Source organism: Calonectris borealis, chromosome 11 (assembly GCF_964195595.1).
Source record: "Calonectris borealis chromosome 11, bCalBor7.hap1.2, whole genome shotgun sequence".
In the NCBI taxonomy this organism is placed as follows: domain Eukaryota; kingdom Metazoa; phylum Chordata; class Aves; order Procellariiformes; family Procellariidae; genus Calonectris; species Calonectris borealis.
In genome coordinates this window covers 18,090,250-18,114,265 of record NC_134322.1, presented here as the reverse complement: position 1 = coordinate 18,114,265, position 24,016 = coordinate 18,090,250, and the positions used below count along the sequence as shown (strand labels likewise).

General features: G+C 42.7%; 2 protein-coding genes across 6 annotated transcripts in view; one reads left to right on the top strand and one right to left on the bottom strand.

Moving 5' to 3' along the window:
• Positions 1 to 4,735, bottom strand: part of KLF13 (KLF transcription factor 13) — a 40,067-nt gene extending 35,332 nt beyond the window's left edge. Inside the window, exons 1-2 of one of the 2 annotated variants that reach the window (XM_075160265.1) lie at positions 4,547 to 4,735; positions 1,714 to 3,707 (exon numbers count right to left, since the gene is read on the bottom strand). In XM_075160265.1, coding sequence (XP_075016366.1) covers positions 1,714 to 2,254 — 541 coding nt within the window. In that variant the 5' untranslated portion in view covers positions 2,255 to 3,707; positions 4,547 to 4,735. The remainder of the gene's footprint in view (positions 1 to 1,713; positions 3,708 to 4,546) is intronic. The other variant, XM_075160267.1, reaches the window with a different exon arrangement.
• Positions 4,736 to 4,806: 71 nt separating this feature from the next.
• TRPM1 (transient receptor potential cation channel subfamily M member 1) overlaps positions 4,807 to 24,016 on the top strand; it is a 155,786-nt gene continuing 136,576 nt past the window's right edge. For 2 of the 4 annotated variants that reach the window (XM_075160238.1, XM_075160239.1), the window contains exon 1: positions 4,807 to 5,078. The gene's annotated coding sequence lies outside the window, so the exon portion shown is untranslated. The remainder of the gene's footprint in view (positions 5,079 to 24,016) is intronic. The other 2 variants (XM_075160237.1, XM_075160236.1) reach the window with 1 other exon arrangement.

The following is a 24,016-nucleotide window of genomic DNA, read 5'->3' as shown; positions in this document are numbered from 1 at the left end:
ACACACACACAAAAAAAAACCAAACCAGAGAACTTGGAGGCAAGCCAGCGTCCCCGAATGACTCGGCTCAGCCGGCAGCCCGGAGCGACGCTCCCCACCGGCACTGCCCTCCCTCTACTCTCCCCACAGGGCGGGCGTGCCCATCCCTCCTCTCTTTATCAAGGTCCGGAGTTCCCCTTCTTGGTCTCTAGTTGGTTTGGGAGCCCAGAAACATTGCTAAATTTATCTTTCACTTTTAGGACCATGGCAAATGCCAGAAATGAGCAAGCAAAAGAACTGAAAATTAATGGAGACAATCCCCTGCAAGCCAAGTGGAAGCACCTTTTCTGCATAACTCCCAAAGAAGCAAAAAGCAGTTACACAGTGCGAAGCAGGGCAGGCTGCCTGGGGTGCCAGGAACACGCTGTTCCTTTGGCTGTGCGGCACAGGGAATTGTCAATCCATATGCTCAAACTCGATGGGGCTTTCTTCTCTCCCACAGAGAGCAAAACATACTCTCAATTTAGAAGGGCTCTTGCTTTATCTCAGGAAGGCAGCAGGAAAAGCTAAAGGCACACTGAAGAGGTATGACTGATGTGGGTGAGGCTGCCACCTCTAAGCTAGAACTGTTGAAGAGTCGTTAAGTCATGTTTAGTTCTGAGGATCTTTTTCTTAATGCTCTTTATAAGTGAACTGACCATAGATCTTAGTAAACTAATTTGTTGTCTGAAATTACTCAGTGGAACAGCTTGCACAAGCCTGCTCCAGTCGGCGTGGTGCCTCGCCGCTATGATCAGTGCCTTCAGCAGAGGTCGGTCTCCTCAATTTTTGGTGTTCTCTGTCTGACTGGACGCCATCCTGTTCCCCAGCACCAGACAGAGGCACGAGGTCTGGCAAGTCATGGGGCCCTGTTTCAAGATGGCCCTCCTAATACTTTCAGTGCATAACTTTCAAAGCTCTTGCAAGACTTCCACTTTTTCTATGTGTGTCTCATAAATCACAATAGCAACAAAAAAGTGGTCCGATAAGTCTTCACCAAGAAGTAAACACTGAACACTGATCAAAATAAGTTAGTGTTTGCATTGAAATGTTTTTTTGTTTTGAAATCTGCTTTATCCAGCTGCCAAAAGGTTTTTTGAGACTGCCCATGTCCCCCTCTCTACACTTAACGATAAATGTCTCCTTGTGACTCATGTTCAGCCTCTCAACTGCCTTCCTGCCTATTCTAGCTTTCACTCAAGTGTCTGCTAAAGAAAGAAACAGACACACAGTCATTCAGGTGCCTCTAGAATGTTTAATTTTAAAATATTTAGAGTATTGATGCTTGCATGGGAAGTGATAAGCTGGTATAAAGGTATTGACAGGAGCACGGGGTAGGAAAAAGTAGATGGGGGAGGGTAAGAAGCATTGGAAAGGGAAGTAGAAGATGCACCGAACAAGGCGGCTAGCAGCTAAAAATTACAGCTTGGTACAATCCACACAGATGACCCACACGCCATTCCCTGTGACATTAAATAATAAAAAAGGGCAACATTAGCTTTCAATCTATGCCCAGTAAGGGTTTATTCCCAAAGGGGTTTTTTTTGTTGTTGTTGTTTGGTTTTCCCGAGCTTCAGTTCTTAGAGATGAAACCATAATGGTGGCCAAATACAAGTTTGTTTGGTTTTGTTTTTTCAATGTTCATTTTAATTACCAAGCTGTAACAAATAAATCTCTGTCTGGATTGTAACTAACCTGTGTGGGTCCTTAGATGAGCTTTAAGATGGGAAGATTTGCCATAAACTTTTTCACACCCCACATAGTGGCATTTGTGCTTTTTCTGGGGTGATCCAGGGTCAGTCCAGCTTCTTGTGCGTTTGTTCTTTTGTCTGGGGCTTGGCTCAGTTACTGCAGCCAGGCTAGTAGGTGTGGCTGCTCTTCCTCCTCCACGCTTACCAGCCGAAGACACACTTTCTTCCCCAAACTCCTTAGGAACAACAGAAATGTGTATTTGTTCTGTGATATCAAAGGTCTCTGTTTTTTCCATCCTTAGAGCGGGTGAGTTTGGGACATGCTGGTTCAGATCTGCTAAAATGCTAGCTACCACAAGTAATGATGATCCATTGTCTTTCCCGGTTTCTCTGACTTCCCGCTTATCTTCTCCATTTGATGAAGGAGGTATTGCTGCATCAGGTTGGGGATCAGGCTCCCCTTTGGGACTATGGATAATAGCACGACTGGACATAGAAACAAGGCACTCTGCTGCAAAATGATCCACATATGCTGCTGTTGCCATTTTTCCTAAGTTTAAAAAGAAATCCAAACAGAAGAGGGAAAAAAAAAAACCACACAACACTGCTCTTTCCCTTTTTAAAAAGATTATGCGAGCAGACCTTCCCCTCTCTTATTTCTTAGGATCTCTTTGTAGAAGTAAAGGCTGATTTAGCAGCCATCAAAACCACACTTTGTTCGTGACGATCACACCCAGCTTGTCCCTAAATCAAAAAAAGCGTTGGAAGTCCAATGGAAGAGAAAAAGAAGAGCAGACAGATCCTGGCACTGGCAGCTTGTTGCTTGGAGTATGAATTAATGCAGTTTTTTCGAGAACGCAATAAAATAAAGATGCGGTTTCCCCAGCCCTTCCATTGCGTTGTGACAGTAGAATAAGCTTTCCCCGTTACCGCTCCTCGGAGTCGCCCGGACCCCTGCGGGGGCGTGGCCTGGGAAAACATCTGGGCCTGACGTCACCGCAAAGCCACATCCTGCGCCGATCAGGTTGGCGGCGCGCGAGCAGGGCTGTGTCCGCCAGCGCGGCCTGCGCGCGGGGCAGCAGTCCGCAAATGAAAGGAAGCGGCCGATTGGCTGGCGGGGGTCGCCGCGCGTCCCAATCGCCCGCCGCGGGAGCGTGGCACCCCCCCCCGCTGCCGCCGTGCCCCGGAGCCACCCCGCAGCTCTGCGCCACAGGGCCGCGGCGCGCAGAGCGGCGGCCGCGGGCCCCTCCGCTGGCAGGAAGGCACATGCAGCCTTCCCCGGCAGCGGGCTCGGTGGCTGTGCGACCATTAAGCTCCCAGCCCTTTTCACAGGCCGTTCCCTCTGACGGATGTTAACGATTCGGGGCGTGCCATATTATAGCTTGTACTGCTAGGGACAATTTAACAGGCGCTGAACTGTTAAAAGGAAGAGATTAAAAAAACGTTGTAAAGTTGGAACTGGTACAAGTGACAGGAAAGAGCGAGACTACACCGTTTGGTCTACAGCTATACAGATGGAGTTCATGTCTGGATTTTAATAGGTTGTGACAAGTTTAACTGCCAGGGAATACATTTGAAACCGCCTTCCTTTCTGTCAAAACTCTCCTCACTATAGCGCTCTGCTGCCTCCAAATTATTTAAAAGTACAAATGAAAATAACTTGCTTTTCATTATTATTCTCAGCTTGCAAAAGATACAGCTCAGCCAGTTACAGAGATTAATGCCTGAATGAATAAAAGAGTTGCCTGTGTGACTAACTTACCAAGCAAAAGTGAAAAAATGCATCTGAATTCAGATCTGAAAGCGGTTAGGCTGTGGTGCTTCTTACCTTTTGTTGGAACATGTTTCTCCAGACTAATTCCTGTGAAATTCCTGTCTTTAGTACAGATGGACCTTTTCTCTGAGACAGAGATGGTCAGAAAACAGGAGGGCTTCTTTGCCCTTTCTTTCTGGATGGAGAGTTTTGGAGTTTGAGGGGGTGTGAAAGGAAGTGAACACCTGTTGCAGAAACTCAAATAGTTTTGGTGTTGGGTTGAGTAAAAAGTTGGTTTCGTACACATAAAAATGTCTTATTCGGGAGCAATGTCTGTTTATGCTACCGCTGCACTTTATGAAAAAAACATGCTGTAGATTCTCATGCAACGCTTCCCCTCTGGGTTAGGCTGCTTGGTAACCTGTGTCTACCACGGTGCTCCATGTCTGCTGTCTTAATAGTGCAGCCTGCAGACTTGAGTCACTGCAGCAAAGGGAGGAATAGGGCATACGACCAGTGTGGGAGGATGTGGTTTAATGCTGAATTGAGCCAGATCATTTTGATGCAGGCATATTGTACCATTTGTTCTGCTGAGCATATCTACAGGAAATTTCCAAATAAAAAGGTTGAGTTTGGGACTTACCTATTTGTTCCTAGATGAAAAAGGAATTCTGGGGAAAACATTTTTATAAGAAATTTTAGTTCAGTTCATGCTCAACCTCCTCCTTGAGGGAGGATTGCTTAAATAGACCTACTTGAGTTCTTTAGAATTAGTGCCAGATTCAGAGCAGAAAACCTGCAGCTCTCCCAGTTTGAAGAGAAACATGGCGCATTTTCAGGGGAGTGAGGAAAGTGCCGAGTTTAGGCACAAGTTCTCAGTCCTTACCCCAACGTCAAGGACCATTATCAGTAAATGGACAGGAAAAGAGAGACCTGGACTATCCTGGTTCCCAACCACCAGCAGCCTTTGCCCCAGCACTGACAGGGGGGTTAGAGGCACCCTGATATCTGTGCCCCCACCCCATGCAGCCCCCTCAGCACTGCCATGCCCCTCTCCTACCGCCCCTCCTCGCCGCTGTCTCACGCCGCAATGTTCCTCCATGGCCTGTCCTGGCCACGCTGCTGGCTCCGCCGTGTAGCAGCGACTTCTCCAGAGCTTCCTGTGGCTCAGAAGGGCTGGTGTGGCCTGGCCCTGGCCAGAGGAGGGGTGCTGGCAGAGGCCAACACCCAGTTCAGCAAGTCCTGAGAATTTCCCCCCCTCAGCATGGCGCACCTAGCATGAGGAGAAATCCCTCAGGAGGGCCAAGAGCTGTGATTGGCTGCTCTGCCCCCTTCTAGAACCCTCCAGAGAAGGCCAGCCAATCAGGAAGGGACCCTGCATGCTGTGTGAGGTTCCCCTCAGTGGAGGATTTTCTAGGCACCATGTTGGCAAGGAGGCATCTGTATCTCCAGGGGGGTTATCTGGGGGATAATCTGGTGCTGCTTATGTTTTGCCTTCATCGCACGTGAGCAGGCAGGACACAGCTCACCACATTCCTGAAGTCTTTGGCCACCGGAGAGAGGCACTGCGTTGCGTGCACAGCTGGGCCCATCGGCAGCAGGCGGCCCGTGAGGAGGTAACAGTTGGCTATAGCTGATGGCAGGGTGGAGTCCTAACTTTTTCAACAGGGCTGTTAGGTTAAAGCCTTGTCCTGATAGCAGCTTCGGTTATGTAGGAGTGCCTTTCATGTAAAATTAATGGCCATAACCAAGTCCCCCAGCGAACTCCAGGAACTCTCTAGTACTTCTGCAATTTTGCGGTTGAGAGCTTGTTTTGATATCAGCCTGGAAATGTGACACTGGCTGTGCTCTGTGCGGTTAAGAGCAGGCTGCTGAGGTGGTGGGGCTCAGAGGAGGAGGTTTGTTTTGATGAGAACTTACTCCTTTTTTGGTTGGATGAACCCTTTGGACGTGACTTCTTCATTTCAGAAAGAGCAATGTTGTGAAGGTTACTTTTTAATACAAAAGAAAAGTTAGTCATATTTGGCAGATGTGTATGTAGCCCAGTTAGGGTTCATATATTACTGTCTTTTAAATCATGACTATGAATGAAAATACGCCTCTTTCTAATAGCTGTCTAGAAGTAAAAAATTGTCCTGTCTTGCACACTATCAGTATGAAAGAGTCACAATCTCTTTGCATGTACAAGAGCAGGGTGTAGTGTGTTTGTCATCTGGACATGAAGATTCCAGCTGCCCAATGGAACCAGCTTTGGCTTTTAGTGCAGGATTGCAAATACTAAAAGCTTCTGTGTGAACTAACAGTAGCAAATAGCCTCCCTGCAAGCAACAGGGGTGAAGAGTCTCCTTTGTAAGCAATTTCAGTCATTACATTGTATCAGTAGTACAAAAAGATTTTATGGAAAATCACTAGCCAAAATACTGTGCCTATTTATCAACTCTTTCTTGTAATGATAATATATTTACCTGCCTATTTGTTAATTGTTATTATTTATTGCATATTTATTTTCTCTGAGCAAGTGGAAAAGTGAATTTCTGTAAGTACACAGTAAATCTTAAATTCACCTCTGCTGAATATCCTGCAACTGTTGACTTGTTCTCGCCAAATGAGCTGAATTTTGAAACTGAGATTACCAAAAACATTTAATAAAAATAGATCCTACCTCCCTCTTTAATTTTCTTTATTTGATTATGTTGTTGATGTGTTCTCACCTGCAGGCATTTGTTCCACAGACTGAGGTGAGAATTTTTGCCTCTGTTATGGCACTGTTTTTCCATCCACTCAAGTAATACAGCCTGGGTTTTGGCAGGGATTTTTAATATTTAGTGTTTTCTTAATACATAATTTAGAGTTTTGTTTAGCTACAAATGCACAGCAGCAGAATAATTTTAAATCGAATCCACCCTGTTCTGCCCCTCCCAAAATAGCTCATTGTTTTAAATCACAGGAATAAGAAGCTCTAAAACGCTTTGTGAAATGAAAATAGTTTTATGAACTCTATTAACAAGAACTTTAAACAGAATAGAACAAAGTCCTTATATAAATGCCAGACTTGCTTCAAAATCAGCTGATGTTTTGTTTTGTGTGGCCAAAATAAAAAAAAATGAAGCTATAGCAACGTTTTTCATAACTGGTATAAAAACCGCTATTCCAGTTAAAAGGATGTTGTAGTATCACGTCCTTATAAACCAAATGATAGTGCAAGTCTGCTACATGCAAAGTTGGGCAACCTGAAGCAGGAATTTTATGAGTGGGAGTTATGAGGAATTTTATCTGAGAAAAATTAGTTTACTATTCCCAAGAACATGATAAGATCTGAACATGCAGTTTTATAGTAGCAGACATTTCATCAGCACTTTTCCTGCATGAGTTTGCTCAATAATTTATTCTATTTTCATATACTTCTGCTCTAGATCCAGTGAGTCAGACACACAAAAAGTGTAAACCACAGGAGTTCTATGGACTTCAGTGAAGTTGCATTATTTTACATCAGCTCAGGAAGCTCTTTATGAGACCGGAAAAAGTAAAAGGCCATGTAGTCCCTCTCCCTGTTTCAGCTCCTACACAGCAGCTATGAGATGAAAAGACCTAGTTTCATTTTATTTTGTCTACTTAAATAGTTCCCTGTCCAGTAAAACTGAAAAAACAAGGAAAAAAAGGAAACAGAGAAAATAGCAGACATCTCTGCCCGCATTCTTGCAGTACCTGTATTCACAAGCCTATATTTTGATAGACTATTAGTCTTTACTCATGCTTTCCTGTAGTTGCTCCTCAGTGGTTCCATGGTTTGAGGGGGGCTCTGGAAAGAGCTGTGTAAGAGTGGTTGTTTGAGTTCATAGCCATGGGAATAAAAGGGGACAGAATTGTAAAGCCTATGGCCTGTAGCTCTCTCAAAGATAAGCATGCGTCTTTTGTTGATAGCAGGTTAATAATAATGCAGAACTGGTAGAAGATAGGAAGAGAGGGAGGAAATGAACAGGTTTCTGCCAAAAATGAGCCACACTCTGTTGAATGTTTGCACAGTGCTGTTTTCGCCACAGCTCCCAGTGACTTAATAAGAGAGTGAGTATCAGACGTTCACCCTCATCTTCAGAATCCCTTTAGCTCATTTTACTTTGGACAAATCAATGTGTTATAGCAAATAATTGCTTGAATTCATATCAATATCACCAGTAAGTCTCCAATTGTTAAGACTTGCACTGCAAAAAAAAAAAAAAAAAAGCCTCTAGTGGCTTAAATTTGACAATACTTTTGCAAAGGGTGGAGGTAAGGCTTGAATATTAAAAAAAGTCAAGAAGCCATTTATACATGGTGTCTGGGAGTCAGCAGTCAGTAACTTTGACATTTCAGAAACACTGCAAGCTGCTCTGGAGGGCTGAGAAAGCACTGTAAGATACAGTTTCAGCAATGTGCTGTGTCACTGAGCTTCCTGGACTGGCTGTGACAGGAATCGAAAATGCCAGAATAGTGCCCAAAACAATGGTCTTGCCATCTTTCTAGCTCAGTTGAATCCAAGTATGTTGGAAATTTCATTAAATTGCTTTTGCAAACTATCCCATTTGATTTTCAGTGTAATTTGATGGCTTCTGTTGATGGACAGAGACTTCTGAACTCTTGAGTATTGTTCTTCCTCCATGTAAAACTAGAGAAGTGCTATTGTAATTAATGGCTGCACACAAAATGGCAGAAGGCATTATTGACGTGGCAGAGATAAATGAGTAATTAGGAAAATAAACTCTGAAAGAAAAAACCCTCATACTTAAGAAGCGTTTTGATACTTTCGGAAGATGGGACACAAAAAAGACTGTTCTCTATACTGTACTACAGCAGTTTGTGCTATCGTGTGTGCTATGGAAAAGAGAGTATAACATAGATGTAAAAATGTTCTTGCATTAAACATAGTGATTTAAATGCTTATTTTATTTTCATCTGTTTATTTTTACAGTAGGAGACTGATGTGAGCAGTATGGCAATGTAAAGGAAAGGGAAATTGAGAGTCTTAACTGGACTCCCTCCCACTGGTCTGAGTGAAGTGTTATTTATTGTATAATGTTATACCTTTGTGGAAAATGATAAAAGCTGAGAAACAAAAGGAAGCACCGTTATTGTTCGATACTTAGTTCTTTTCTGTAACAGAGCATGAAATAATAGTTTAGATGTTAGACATGAGCATCAATGATATTGTATGCAAACTGTATCCGTTTTAATGGATTTCTTGGGAGGACTCTTCGTAGCCACTGTGTGTGCAAATAATGCCTGTGCATTTCTAAGCAGCAAGACTGATTGGAGGCTGTGGGGTGAGGAGAAGGGCTTGATTTATTTTATTTTATTTATTTATATATTTTTACCTTCTTTTGCGAGGGGAAAGATGGGGAAGAAGGCTCAGTGAAACCATTGCTGCTTGTACAGGGAAGTGTTTTATTCCAATGCTTTTATTTTGGAATCTAGCACTGGTTCTTCTTTTCCTCAATAATTTTCTCAAGTGTTATTTCTCAGATACCACAATGTTTAGTAAGCAGACAGGTGTGTTTTGAAATGTGAGATTTTTTTTTTTTAATACCACTTTTTTTCCCCCCCCTTTTTCCCTTTATTAGCCTTTCTTGATGCTCCATATAGGACTGGCTGCATAACAAAGCTAGACTTGCCTCTAACTTTTCTGTACAGGCCTATAGAGTGGTGCAAGTGGACTCCTCCAACTTCTCTCTCCATAGCACAGGTCTCCTCACCTCTGTACATGGGGGCTGGCATCACTGCCAGCATCCAGGCCCCTCTTAGTTGCTCAAGGCTTACATGTTTGTAAGGTTCTGTGGCTTCTGGGCACTGCCCTTTCCATACTGGAAAGCCCAGAGGCAGAAGTAAAGCACTTCTTTGTGAGCCGCAGACTGAATCATGAAATTCAGTTTCTGCTTCAGCTGTCAGACATCGGGTACTGGACAGATCACAGAAGACATCTGCAGTTGCTGTGCTCATGGCATTCTTTTTTAGACACAATCTTTGAGAAAGCTGTGAACAAAGAAATGTCATACCTGAGGCTCTATAGGGCTATTTCTCTGTTTTTTTTCAGCCATGAAGCAGGCAGAGAGGCCTTTTTTAAGACGGTAGTGCTGTTTCTGGCAATAATGATCAGCAGAGCGTCCTAAAAGGCTTCACAGTGATCAACATCACTGAATACACCAGTGATACAGGTGTATTCCATAGCGTGGCGTGGAATAGCGTGCATGACCTCTGCAATTTGAGGCATGAGAGTGTCTTGGTTCATTTCCAGGTACAGGCATACCTTTCTGCTGTGGTCAGACCTCTGAACTGGTGACCCACAAGTAAACATTTGGGTTTTTTGCTTTTAATTTCCTTTTTCATCTTCCTTTTACCTTTCTGTCTCCTAATTTTCATAAGGTTGCTGTTCGTCATACATTACAGGAAAGCAATTCAATGAGAGCAAAGCTGTAGGTCAGTGGTCTGTAACACACTATGAAAAAACTTCCAAGTGAAGGAGTAGTATTTGGTGGCCAGTGGTTCTGAGACATCCAATCATAACAAGTCAGCAGCTGCACCAGTAAAGGGCCTTTTAACTGTTGATGTAAAAACTTAAGAATATTGGGAAATGTAACTTCCCTGCCATAAAAAAATCATAGAACTTGAAATGATGAAATCCATATGCATCTGGTGCATATTTGTGAGGAATCAGGTCAAAAAAAGAAGAAAGTAACTTCCTTTAAATGCAACAGCAAGTTGAATAATGCATACCAGAGAAAAGGAGGGTGTTCAGGTTAAGGTACAGCAAACATGGGAAGGTAAATCATAAAATAATGAATTTCTCTATTTTCAGTCTCTGTAACAGGAGCCTGAGACTTCTGTCAGATTTTGCCAGCTATAAAGCAGAAGGTGATGAAGTTAGAAACCATGCATTGAGAATAATCACTTCCACTGGATTTGATCCATAGAATCATTATTCTGAGCTCTGTTTAACTAATTTCAGTGTTGGTTTTGCTCTTTTATGATTTACGCATTTATCATTTCTAATTCTTCACTTATGTGTGCTTTTTACAATGTGTGAATATTGCATGTTGCCACTCTTGCTAAGCTGCTTTTCATTCAAAAGCACAGAAAATACTGACACATCACCAGGAAGCTCACAGATAAGTGAATTGATCTAGTAGCTTATTCAATAAATGTTGTGTAACGTTTATTCCCATTCATGCTTGCAAGCCAACAATGAATTGCAGGTGCAAATACCATTGCAAAATAATCAGCTGAATATTTTTGCAATATACTATCTGAAGCAGATATTATAATGTCAGATCAGTAATATGTTGGGCCTACTGAACTGGTCAATGCTCAAAAATTGGCATTTTATATTTATAAAATCATTATGAAAGGATCTGATGTTTGGGTACAGTTGATGTATAATGCTCGCTATTGGGCAGTTGGTATGTATGTTTGTGTTAGACTGCAAACTAAATTTGAAGTAGGGGGTTTTACCAATTTTCTCCTGCCTCTGAATTGAGCCACTGCAAGGAACAAAAGAAATTATTTCAGATAGCATAATGAGGTGGTAAAATGTTGGTAGCTGTGCATCCCAGTGGAACATGCATGAGTAGGAAAACGGCTACTTTCCATGGCAAACCATCAGTTATAATCTGAACCTGGACATAAAGGTGAGGGTGTAATGGAGATTTAAGAGAGGTGATCACATGATGAGGCTGACCAGAGAATTGCTTAGCAAAGTAACTGCAAGTTAGAATACATAAAAGCATCTCTGAATAGCTTTTTTCTTTCTTTTTAAGGGGAGTATATGTGTCCTACCAGTAGAGGAAAGATAGGACTGGGGGGAGAGAGAGAAGTCTGTTTTGTTGCTGCTTGATTCAAAGGTCAACTAAAGAGAGAGACTAAGAGAGGCTGAATGACACTGAGCTAGGTTGCTCAAAGACCTCTGATGTTAGAGAGCGGTTGTGAGGTTGCTGAAAAAGTGACCAAATGCATGTGGGTGGTTCTTATCCTGTCTATATACACCTATAACTTGTGATATCTAAAGTAAAAGTAATTAGTTGTTCAGCAGTCTCATGTGGCCTGTATATTTGTTTGCTTTTCCTAAAGACTGCCTTTGAAGAAATAAACTGTTAACCCAAAATGTCCACTTAGCTGGGAAACTTTGACCCATTGCAAGAGTCTGAAAGTAATGAGGCTGTGAGATCCCACCTCTGCAAAGCTTGTTCCCAAGGGTAGGACAGCCCTGGCCACCTGTTCCCATCACGAGCATGTGGCACCAGTGTGGCAAAATCCAAACCCAGCAGAGTTTGCAAAGTGTCCGACTGAGGAAGCGCTACCCAGGGCTGTGGCAGAAACATAGTGTGTTTAAGTGGGTGCTCTAAGTTAAAAACTTTATCAGCACAGATTTCAGCTTTACTGGCCTTTGTGCAGTGAATCTTCCTTTTATTCCTATCTTTAGGCTGCATTCATATCAAGGTCACTATACCAGGTACGTGGTCTATCCATCATCCACACAGCCTTCTGCGTAAGCTGTGTAAGTCAGCTCCCTGAGTTTCGTGTAAAATAAGTAAATCTGTCTCTTACTGATTCATTAAAGCAGAATGAAGCCTGAATTCCCCTCCCCTGGAAACCATTACTCAAGTGCAGCTGGGGGCTGAATGTGCTGTGGGATAGTGACCGTTGACAGGGTTCAGTCAGCTTTAATGGTCTGCAAGTGGGTCCCTGTACTGGGTCTGCCTGAGATGGGGTTAATTTACTTCATAGCAGCTGTATAGTGCTATGATTTGGATTTGTGAACTAAACAGTGTTGGTACCACACAGATGTTTTAGCTATTGATGAATAGTGCTTACACAGCATCAAGGCTTTCTCCATTTCTCACTCTGCCCCCACAGTGAGTAGGCTGGGAGTGGGCAAGAGGCTGGGAGGGGACACAGCCAGGACAGCTGACCCCAGCTGACCAATATTCCATACTGTACAACATCACGTTCAGCAATAAGACTGGGGTGAGTTTTCCAGGGGTTGCCGTTGCTTGGGGACCGGCTGGATATTGGTGTAGCTCGTGGTGAGTGATGCTTTTGGGGTTTGGTTTTGTTTTGTTTTGTTTCCCTCCCCCCTTATTAAACTGTCTTTATCTCAACCCACAAGTTTTCTCACTTTTGCCCTTCTAATTCTTTCCCCCATCCCACTGGGGGGGATTGAGGGAGCATCTGTGTGGGACTTAAGTTGTCTACTGGTGTAAACCAAAACCAGTCCCTTTTTCTGATCCTGTCTCCCCTGGGCAGTGTCCTGGTGCTCCATTTTGGCTGGTCCAGCCCGGGGCTTTCAGTGACTCCTGCTCTGCCATGGATTTCTTGGCAGCAATGGGAGATTTGCCTGACTTTATGACATTTGATTTTTTTTTTTTCCCCCTTTGGCACCACTATCAGTTCTTCTGCAGCCAAGAACTTTTATTGCCACTTCTGCAAAGGAGATTTATCCAGCAGGTAATCCTGCTCCCTGAAACAGGGCCTGAGAAGCTAAGCCAACCTTTCTTTCTCATCTGTGAAAGTATGCTGCTTCACTGGCTTATATTACTGTAAACTCTATGATTCATTGTCTCCTATGTATTTAACACATATACTCTCTTAAATGGAGTCTTTGTGTGATTCCTTATGGACAGAAACCATTTATGAAGCTGTGTTCTGTTTTTCTTTCCGTTTCTTCTTGTTTATTGCCCGTGTTTGCACTATATCCAGACTATCAGTACAAGACTTGCATCTGGTCCATGTCTCCTGCTCCTCAGCCACTGTGCTGGCATCTCTCACTTTCATGACAGTGTTATGACTTCTCTTCATCTTTACAATAACCTTGATACCTACATACTGAAGCCTGAGTAAGTACCAGCCCTACAGATGCCTAAAACCCAGATTATTTTGACTGAGATAGGATGAGTTACCCCATAGCAATTCACAGATGCTCAAACTTAATCCATATGGGAAGCTAATATAAACTAGAAAAAGGTACTCTGAAGCCCAGCCAAGCAACGTTATTGTTCTAGGATGAGAACCGTGATACCTTTGTGTACGTGTTGAGAATCGGATCCTTGTATTTTCAGAAATGCCCAGCCACAGGGCACTGGGCACAGGTTTTGCTGACACCTGAAAAGCAAATACTTGTTAACGGCATAGTTTATGCCATTAACTGGATTAAGTGCTAGACACATAATTTAGATGTTATGTGTCGTATGCAGACAGACTTCAGAGAGTTCTCTTGTTTTTTTTTCAGGGACACTAGGTGACAATGACATCATTTAACATGACAATATTTTCTCCTCTCCTGAGTCAGTTCCTGATGCAGAAGGTAAGATAGATCATTTCTAAAGCAGAGAAGGACAGTTGCAGAAATGTGTCATTGAACTACCAAAAGGCTCAGTTTGTAGTGTGAAGTACAGAAATGATCACTCAATCTGACTAAGCACTGTGCAGAAACTTAGAGATATTTCCAGGAAACCCAAGCAGTGGGGGAAATATGTGCATTTCATATGACACAGGAGCATGAGCTATACCAGCTGGCACTAAGGGAGGTGGCCCACAAGTTTCCTCATTCTCCAGTATGTCCCTGCATAGGCGTATTGATGCTATCCATTTCTGAGAGCATTAGGCACACAGACATTTTGAAAACTAGGTTCCTTATTTTACGTACTTTTAATGTAGCTTTGGACGTCCATTTTGTAAATTTCTGGCTGTGATTTCTTCCTTTTAAACTAACAGTAGTTTAACTTGTCCTGAAGCAGGCATATGTGCTATGTTGAGCTATATGGCAGTAATTCCCTTTGGGACCACTGGAACTATTCCATTCCCTGGAATGAATGTACTGAGAGAAGACTTTTGCACACTGTGTACAGTGCTCTGTACTCGGCACTGGTGAGGCCACACCTTGAATACTGTGTTCAGTTTTGGGCCCCTCACTATAAGAAAGACATGGAGGTGCTGGAGCGTGTCCAAAGAAGAGCAATGAAGCTGGTGAAGGGTCTGGAGAACAAGTCTTATGAGAAGCGGCTGAGGGAACTGGGACTGTTTAGTCTGGAGAAGAGGAGGCTGAGGGGAGACCTTACTGCTCTCTACAACTACCTGAAAGGAGGTTGTAGTGAGGTGGGTGTCGGTCTCTTTTCCCAAGTAACAAGTGATAGGACAAGAAGAAACAGCCTCAAGTTGTGCCAGGGGAGGTTTAGACTGGATATTAGGAAATACTTCTTCACCGAAAGGGTTGTCAAGCATTGGAACAGGCTGCCCAGGGAAGTGGTTGAGTCACCATCCCTGGAGGTATTTAAAAGACATGTAGATGTGGTGCTTAGGGACATGGTTTAGTGGTGGATTTGGCCATGCTAGGTTTACGGTTGGACTCGATGATCTTAAAGGTCTTTTCCAACCTTAATGATTCTATGATTCTATGACTTCCTTGCACACTTACTGGTCCATATGCTGTAAACATCTGAAATCACATAATATCCTTCAGGAAAGGTTTACCATATCCAGTGATTATCTCACTGGCTCAGCCTTAAATAGGCTTTGCCAGGATCAGGGAGTGACTTTTCACAGTAATGGTTTTCCCTAGGAGTTATCCTAAGTTTCCAGCATTTGTCATTCAAGCTGATCATCCCACCTTTGAGGAAGAGCATATGCCATCTCTCTGTAGATTTACCAAATAGCTTCTTGGTGCAAATGGAAGTGTACAGTAGAGGTAAATCCTAAAACGTCTTCCTTTCTTTCCTTAAATGATTAGTGAGATTGTTGCTATAGTTCTCATAAATCTTTAGTGTCCTTAGTGTACCATCCTGTTTCTTATACAGCTAAAATCAAAGGCACCTTGCCTGTAAGACTTCAGACTTTGCATCAAGTATTCGAGGACATGTTTTTGAATAAAAGGAAAGAAAATCTGGACCTCATTAGAAGACAGAGGAACCAGTGGAGTCACCACACAAACTTTGCTCAAGAAAAAATGTATAAAAATCCAGAGCCAAATTCCTGGAGTCTCCTTTGCATGGTCCTACTTCCTTTTAGTTGTTGGTTTTGGGGTTTTTTTGTTATGGAAGCCAGGCTTACTCAATTCCATGTCTGTTTCCTACTTAATACATTTTCAGCTTGTTCTGTGAGTTCAAGTGATAAAAACAAGTACTTTCATAGATGTCCTTTGCAAACAGGTAAGAGGCCAGAGGACAGGTCCCTCTCCATGCTGATGGGAAGCTGCAGCATAATTTTCCCCTTTTTGGGCATCAGTGACTCCACACTAATGTCCCTAGGAAATAATTTTTCTTTAATTCAGCTGCCTATGGAACTATTTGCTTGTTGTTGAGCTGCCTGTGGATATATCACAAAACATAGTTTGCTATTTAACACTATTCACACATTGTACTAGGGAATTCTTGGTGTGCAGATGGTTTACAGACACGTGACTGTGAAAATTTGCAGTTTGTATTATTGGTTATTTTCCCAATTCATGCAGTAGTTCCATTTCCTGGATGTAACCGCTGTAGGAAGGCACTGGCAACATGGATTTCCAATGCACAACTTGCATTGTTGCAGAGTAATTGTGTAATCCAGAATTTACTTTGAGCAAATGTTAAAAAAATAAATGTGGACTTAAAGTAAGCTCTTCAGAGGATTTATCGTTCATCAGAATCAAATGCATTCACTCAGATTCAAGGAAACCAAACATAAAAGGGCTCAAATAGCACTAACTGCAATGTGTTTAGAATACAGATGCTGGTAGTTTTCTAAGTGCATTAGTTGATTTACTCTTAGCCCAGATTATTTACTCGGGTAATGAAACTGACCTTTGTTTTGTGCATTCATCTGTTTTCAAGAATAAAAATGTAGCGGGAAATGTGGTCTGGCTAGATCCACTAGGCGATCGGCTTGTGTTCTCTGCAGTTAAGTGGTTGAATGCATTCTATAGTGGGAATATTCGTTGCCTGCCTGAGAAGCTTGGTTTCCTTTTTGGTGGTTTGTGTATTAAAAAAAGGAAAAACCTTGGTCAGTAAGAAGACGAATTCAGTGAGATTCAGCAGAGTATATAACATGCTGATAGTCATCTGGATTTAGGATAAAGCCCTACCTGTAAACTCCAAGCGGACAATGAACTTGGGATCCCAGCTGCAGCCGGAAAGGGTGAAGGGTTTAATGGTCTATATAATAGCAACCACCTTAGCTTTTGGGTGCAAACTGTGAGTAGCTCTTCTCCAAACCCTCTGTTGTCTTCCCCTGCCAAACACCTGCAGTGGAACTCCACAGTGTCTCTGCAGTTAGTTTTGTCTGTACCTGTGAGGAAAGATAGATTTTTCCCTTAGTAACATTTACATTTATTTTCTGGGTTTTAGTGTGTGTTGTGGCTTAACCCTAGCCAGCAACTAAACACCACACAGCCGCTCGCTCACTCCCCACCCCGGTGGGATGGGGGAGAGAATCAGGACAGTAAAAGTAAAAAACTAGTGGGTTGAGATAACAACAGTTTAATAACTGAAATAAAGTAAAATATTATTAATAATAATAATAATGATGATGATAGAATATACAGAGCAAGTGATCAACAATGCAATTACTCACCACCCACCAACTGATGCCCAGCCAGGCCCTGAGCAGCGATTGCTGCCCCCTGGCCAACTCCCCCCAACACAACCATATACTAAGCATGACGTCATATGGTATGGAATACCCCATTGGCCAGCTGGGGTCAGCTGTCCTGGCTGTGCTCCCTCCCAGCTTCTTGTGCACCTGGCAGAGCATGGGAAACTGAAAAGTCCTTGACTAGATAAGCGCTACTGAGCGACAACTACAACATCAGTGTGTTATCAACATTCTTCTCATACTAAATCCAAAACACAGCACTATACCAGCTACTAGGAAGAAAATTAACTCTATCCCAGCCAAAACCAGGACAGTGTGTTTGACTAATAATACCTAGACACTGCAACAGTTGCTTGTCTAATTTATAATATTCTCCAGTGTGGTAATTCTGTCTTTAGTAGCCTTCTTATTTATCAGAGGATAGCTTAATGTTATGAATGAGTGTTGCGAGTATTCTGCATAGCAGGTGCTGGCTAGTTGCATGTGTTCATCTCACAGCTGCCAGTGTTCTTCTGTCCAGCTGAGCACATCAGGGTTCATCTGAACCATGACTATGGTCAACAACAGCCCGGAACAAGGGACTGCTTGTCCCACTGTGGTGACAGCAAAACGCCACGGGGCAGTGCTGGCTGTTTAACAGTTTTTGATGATTTTGCCTAGCACAAGTGCTGAACAAAGCACAGTGAATGAGTGACATGATGTAATGCATTTTCCAAGAAACCTAGATAAAAGAAAATCATAATAAATCTTTTCAGTGAGTGGGATGCTTTTTGGGGAACTAAGTGGGCTGTACTCTGCAGCCTCCAGCAGCAAGGATGCTGCCTTTCTGATAACAATGTACTTATTCCATAATGCAAAACTGTCATGCTGTGTCTCAGAATAAGAGAAGCAACATCATTATATAATCACGTTCAGTCACTTATGATGTGTTTCTGTCCTTCTCCAATAACTGCCTAGTTTTTCAGTTGCACTACGAAAGCTGATGCTTGCAACAGAAATCTTGTACAGGCAAAATAAGGATGCAGGCTTAATTACTTGTTGCACTAATTAGTACACTGCCATGACAGCACTTGTTTGTAAATTAGAAACTCGCATTTAATAACTACATTAGACTTTATTTTCATTCTGTGTGTTTGAATGTTGTAACTTGCAATACCTTTCAGAAGTAATCCCGTACAGGCAGTTCAGATTAGAATGTGGTGATACTTAATAACACATGGAAATGCTTTAGTGATTATATGATGAAAATATTAAATAAGACACTTAATGCCATTGTTTGGGTGAAAAGTGTTAATATGTGTACTATGAGTCAGAGCACACACCCTCTGGCTGGAGCTCACAGCACCCACAGAAGTGGAGAAGATGCCTTTGTATTTGAAAGTAGCTGTGTAAAGAGAGGGTTGACTCCCTAGCTCATCTTTGAACAAGAGATTTTCTTTGGGCTAGGGGATTTCCCAGGTGAGAATCCCTGCAGATCAGGAAGCAACAAGCATGATGACGCAGAGGTAGTTAACCTTAGTGAAAGGGCAGGTGAGCTGTGGTTTTCTCCATGCAGGAAGGAGTCGAGGTTCAGCATCTGACCACTTCTGATCAAACAACAGGACATGGATGCCTTCAGAGTAAGGAAAGAGCCGAACTGCATCCCTGATTTCTGTTTCAGTTGGGAAACTCATTTTGCCAGTTGGCAGAGACGACCTGCATCTGTTTTTAACAAAGAAGTAAGGAAAAAAAACCACCATGGGTTTCTCCTTTTCATTCCGGTCTATCCTTCTCCACTAGGTGCTTGTCTTAAATGGGGCCCTGCTTTCCAACTCTTCTGCCTGCCACCAGTGAGGTTTTTTTACTCCTCGCATCTGGCGTTGTTCCTTGAAGCTGTCGTCCTAGCAGTGTTCCTGGTTTGGAAAGGCAGCTGTATTCAGTAAGGGCTCCCTAACTGTGTCCTTAAGGTCTACCAAAATCAACAGTGTTTTTCTGAACTAGGACCTTGGAGTTTCTCACACAAGTAGGGAGTAGAGCCAGTGACATGACTCTGCACTGCACGGGTACAGCTCAAACAGCAAGCATCACATATGCACAGAGAGCATCCAGAGAACAAAAATGTTTAATAAGAAAAACTGAGGGAAATAAATGCAAATAGGGAGAAAATACAAGGAAACAAAGGGGGAAGAGAAAGCTAAGTATGTAAAAAATAACAACAGCAGCAAAGAGTCACTTTGAAATACTCAGTCCAAGCACTGTCTTGAGTTCGGAGTACCCTCTTCTGTCCCAGATCTCTGAATTTCCCAAAGCTGTCTTCAGAGGATACATCATATATGTTACGGACTTAGCTCCATCTTTTATGGAGATTACAAGAAGGACTTTCTGCAAGTAGCGAATGACAAGTAAAAACACAACAAGCATTTTTAATGTGTGTGAACCGTGGGGCAAGGATACAGGGTTCTAAGGGGGCCTTTTCCCACCCTCGAGCTCACTGCTCGTAACCCAAAGGATTAACTGCAATGCCCATTCTGCACGCATACTGTTCATGTATATTTCAAGAGATGTAATGCACTGTAGTAAGTAAATGGCACAATTACAGACAAAGCCTATGGAATATGTCTCAGAGAGGATTTGATCAATAAAACATCACAGTGTTAACTAGCATATTCCATGTTGTAAATAAAAATGCTTTGACACTCGGGAGAGGGAGGGCTGTGAAAGCTTGACTGTAAATTTTGCTTAAGCAAATACTGCAGTTTACCTTGTAGGAATATTTTCTGTGCATAGTTTATGCAGTATTGAGAATAGGGAAGTCCTACAGTTTTGTATTCAATGGGAAAACTATTATAAGAGTCTCCTCTCTATCATTTCCTGCCATCTGGAATAGGCTCACCATGTATGTCACCTTTCCTTAATTCTCCAGTTTATTTTTTAACACCCCCCCTTGCCCTTCTGCCATAACTCTCTTTAATTTAGGTCTGATAAATATTTGCAGAAGTGCACCCTTCCACCAAGCTAGTGCAAAATGCAGGGCTGTGGGTAAGAGACAGAAGAGGAACACTTCGCACAGTGGGGTTTTATCATTCTGTTGCATCTGTTATGTAGGATATCTACAAATAACCCATCAACTAAGACTGCCTATTTAATTCTCTGATAAAGATGTTGAGAAAACATTTCAATAATGTCCATCAAGGACCCATTTAACAATTCTGAGTGTCTCCTTTCTCTACTGTGCCATGTGATTTCATGTCTCTAGGTCTTTGCAACTATCATGAGTTAATGCTTCCCCTGCATTTAGGACTTTGTGAGCTCATTCAAGTTATGCTGCTTGGAGGGGGAGGAGAAGGGGTTTAGCTTTCTATTGAGGCAAGTGTAGTAGTTTGGCTGTGTGAGTGCTGGAGTGGAAGAAGGCTTGTTGTTTTCAGAGCAGGGCTCTTGGCGAAGAGAGGAGGGAGAGCATCTGGTACTTTGCTTTTCTACAGTGAGAGGTGGGGGTGAGTCAAGGGTTCAGAAAGACTGAACAAATGTCTCTGATTTTTATCAACCTTCTGGAAGTTGCCTGTTACCTAATTTAGCTGGTAGCTCTGTCAGTGAGAGGAAAATGGCCATTTCTCAGGGCAGCGGAAGGGGAAATCACTTTGTTGCGAGTGCTTGTTGCTGTGACACCTCCCCCCAAAGTATTTTAGGAAACAAACATTAAAATGTTGAAATGAATAAAGAACTGAGTGGTGAGAGGCAAAGCTTACCATCTTTAGGTAGAAGCTTGCTGCTTCCCTTTACTAAATCATATGCATTGTTTGTAGTCTTGAGCTGTTCTTGAATATGTTTGCTAGAAATTAAAATTCAATAATGACAACCAATTGAGCCCTTTTGGGGGCAATAAGATGTGTGTTAATGCAGAGCCCTTTTGCAGTCAGTTGAATGTGTAACAGTACCTATTACATTAGTAAATAACATATTAAAACAAATGATTGTTACTGAGGAAAGTAGGTAGAGATAAGACCACTGTGCTCCTTAGTCTGTATGTAGTTCTGAATACCTTTCCCAGGGTGAAGAAATGCCCCTTCAAGAGATCACTGTCATTGTGTAAAATGTGTTTCTAGTGAAATAGCCTTGGGATGTGGTGTTGAAATGAGCCAGCATAGCTGGAAGACTGGCCAGCCTCTCTACGTCCACATCTTACTCATGTAATTGATGCACCTTGCTAAAGAGTGCAATCTTACCTATTATTTTGTGCTTGTCTCTACAGGGCCTGCATTCCTTGCCCTTTAGGAAGGCTGGGAGCACAAGGCCTACACAGTTGGACCTTTTTTCCCTTTCTGTATGTAGGGTAGAGGCTTCAAAAACATCCAAGTAATTTAAGTATTTACTTTCCCTTTTCAAAAGTGACATAAGGTCTTGGGACTTCCACTGAGATGTACTTGTTTTAGCACTTTCCATAAACTCGAACCCTCAAGTTGTCAGTTATTTTCAGAAATGGTTTCTATTCTAGATTAATAGAGGGTTACAAGCAATGGGGTTTTTTTTACACGCTATTTTCTCCCTTAAAGCAAAAAGCATGTAGCCACAATTGGTGATCCTTAGGCCACACATAAACTTAAGGTAAAAGAGCAACTTCTGGTAAATGAATTTATGTACAGCATTGCTGGAGATGCCAGGGCAGTGGTGCTGCATAGCAGAATACCTTTGCTCTTTTTCCTAAGGCACTGTTCTATCCATATACTCAAAATATTCTTATGTTTTGGTCTTCAATGTGAACAGCAGAGGGTCATTCTATTGCTATAGGTGCAAATAAGTATTCTTCTGTAATATATGAAACTACCTCCATGGTTATTCTGTCAGATTTTAGAGCCCTGGAGGAAGCTGAGGAGCTACTCTGCTGACTGCACCTGGCAGCTGAACATGTGCGTCTCTGTAACTTCAGTACAGATATATAAAAATGTTAACGCCTTTTTGGAGGGGGGGGAGGGAGCTTGTCACCTTAGGACAGGATTTGTGCTCAGACATCCCTCTTGTGGCCCCTCCTTAAAATCTGGTGACTCCATTTCTTCCCAGATGTGTGGGTAGTGCCTAGGCAGTCCATAGGCAGCAAATGCTTGCAGCTAGCCATTTGTCTAATGAAAGGAAAACATTCTTTCTAGGATTCATAGACTTCAGAGAAACAATAAAACCAAGAACAGTTATCTCTGAGTAACTTCCTACCTACAGGTTGTGATGCATTTTGTTTCCCTTGCTACAAGTGAAAAGAAGTAATCATCAGTATCTGACAAGCGGCATATGCAGTGAGAAGAGAAAGGAGGATGAGATTCTGAGAGGGGCTGGCGGTCAGACTAGTACAGCAGCTTTATGCAATGCATTTTGGGCCACCTGATAATGAAGAGCTGTGCTTTCACCATCTATTACGTGCTTCACCAGGAGTAGGTTTGGCTCTTGTAGTCAGTATGAGTGCAGACAGGCCAGTATGAGTGCAGCTTGCCAGGTTCAGTGAAGGGCCTTCTGGGGGGAGAAGGTTAAAAGAATAAAACAAAAGGTGAATGAAGAACTAAGAGTACATGTAACAGAGCAAAGGAGATAAGGAGCAGGAAATGGCACGCAAAGTGAAGGATTTTGGAGATTATTACTTGAGTTTCACAGTATTCACAGAATATATTGTCCTTTCTTTCTCCTTCTCTCCCCCAAGCAGATAGCAGTAGGTGGCAAATATCCAATGGAGCTGTAAAATAATCAAAATGGGTTTCAAATCCTTGGTTTCAAGTTTGTAATTGAATCAGATGTTCAGATGCATAGCTCTGACTCTGTGTCACGCTGAATTAATTCTGTCAAGTATTTGCATTTTTCTCCCCCTATCTCCTACTTCCACTCCTAGCACAGTCTAATTTAGGAAATTGTGAAATCTTGTGTGAAATCCTCTTGTGTAATGCTGCTCAGCAAGACTATAGCAACAGCATCTCAAGTAAGCTCCGGATTATACATGAATATTTTTATCTAGTTTTAAGGACACTTAGCCAGTGGAAAGAAATAGTAGGCTGACCTTAGTAACAGAAAGGTGGATTAGATCATGCAATAGATATCCATTATTGCCAGTTGTCTGCTGGTGGAAAGCAGCTTTGAACCAGAACTTGTTCTTCCAAGGGGTGCTGAGATTAGGCAGTGGATGGTACCTACATTTTTTCCATTACATGCATTGTGGCACAGCTAGAAACTGGAGAATGAAAACATAACCCACAGGTGCTGCAAACCCCAGCTTTAAGGAGTGTTATCTTCTATAGCACATGTTATTGGGTATGTGAGACCTGGAGCTGAGGGTTTGTTTAAGAAGCAACTAAAAACTTTGGCCGAAGTCCTGGCATTTTGATAAAACAAGAGTGCTCAGCTGGCAGTGCTGTGACAGGCAGGGCAGCAAGCCCATTCATGGCCAAGGCAGTGTGCTGTTGCAGAGGCCCAGGACGGCTGGTAGAGGCATATGAGGGGTATTGCTGGAAAGCACACTCTGCTTGAAAAGCACCAGCAGTACCTGGAGGAAGGCCAGTGTCTACAGAAATAGGTGAATAAAGTAGCCAGTCATGACTGCAGTCAGGGCTGGCTGAAGATTGTACTTTCCAAGGCCTTAAAGTATGGAAATCTCCCTCCCACCCCAACCCCGCAAAGCCCATCAAAGAGCTTTGTACTGTGTTTTCCCTGTGTTTACTACACTATGCAGTTTAGTATAATGCTGGCGTTGGAGAACTGTAGCAGGCATTCTGGACTGTTTGAATGCTTTGGAAGTAAGTGGTATCCATGGCATGGGGAGGGGGTGCTTTTCAGTCTCTGCCAGGTTTCTTTGTTTCTTATGGATCAGAAGTGATGGTGCTGCAGCTCATCCTTATGCAAGCATTGGTTCTCCAAGAGTATTAGTCTATACATCCCCACTGCTTCTGACTCCGTGCAGTGAAATTGTACACCAAACCCATTGTCTAATTGTTTATCCACTCCTTGTTTCTAAAGC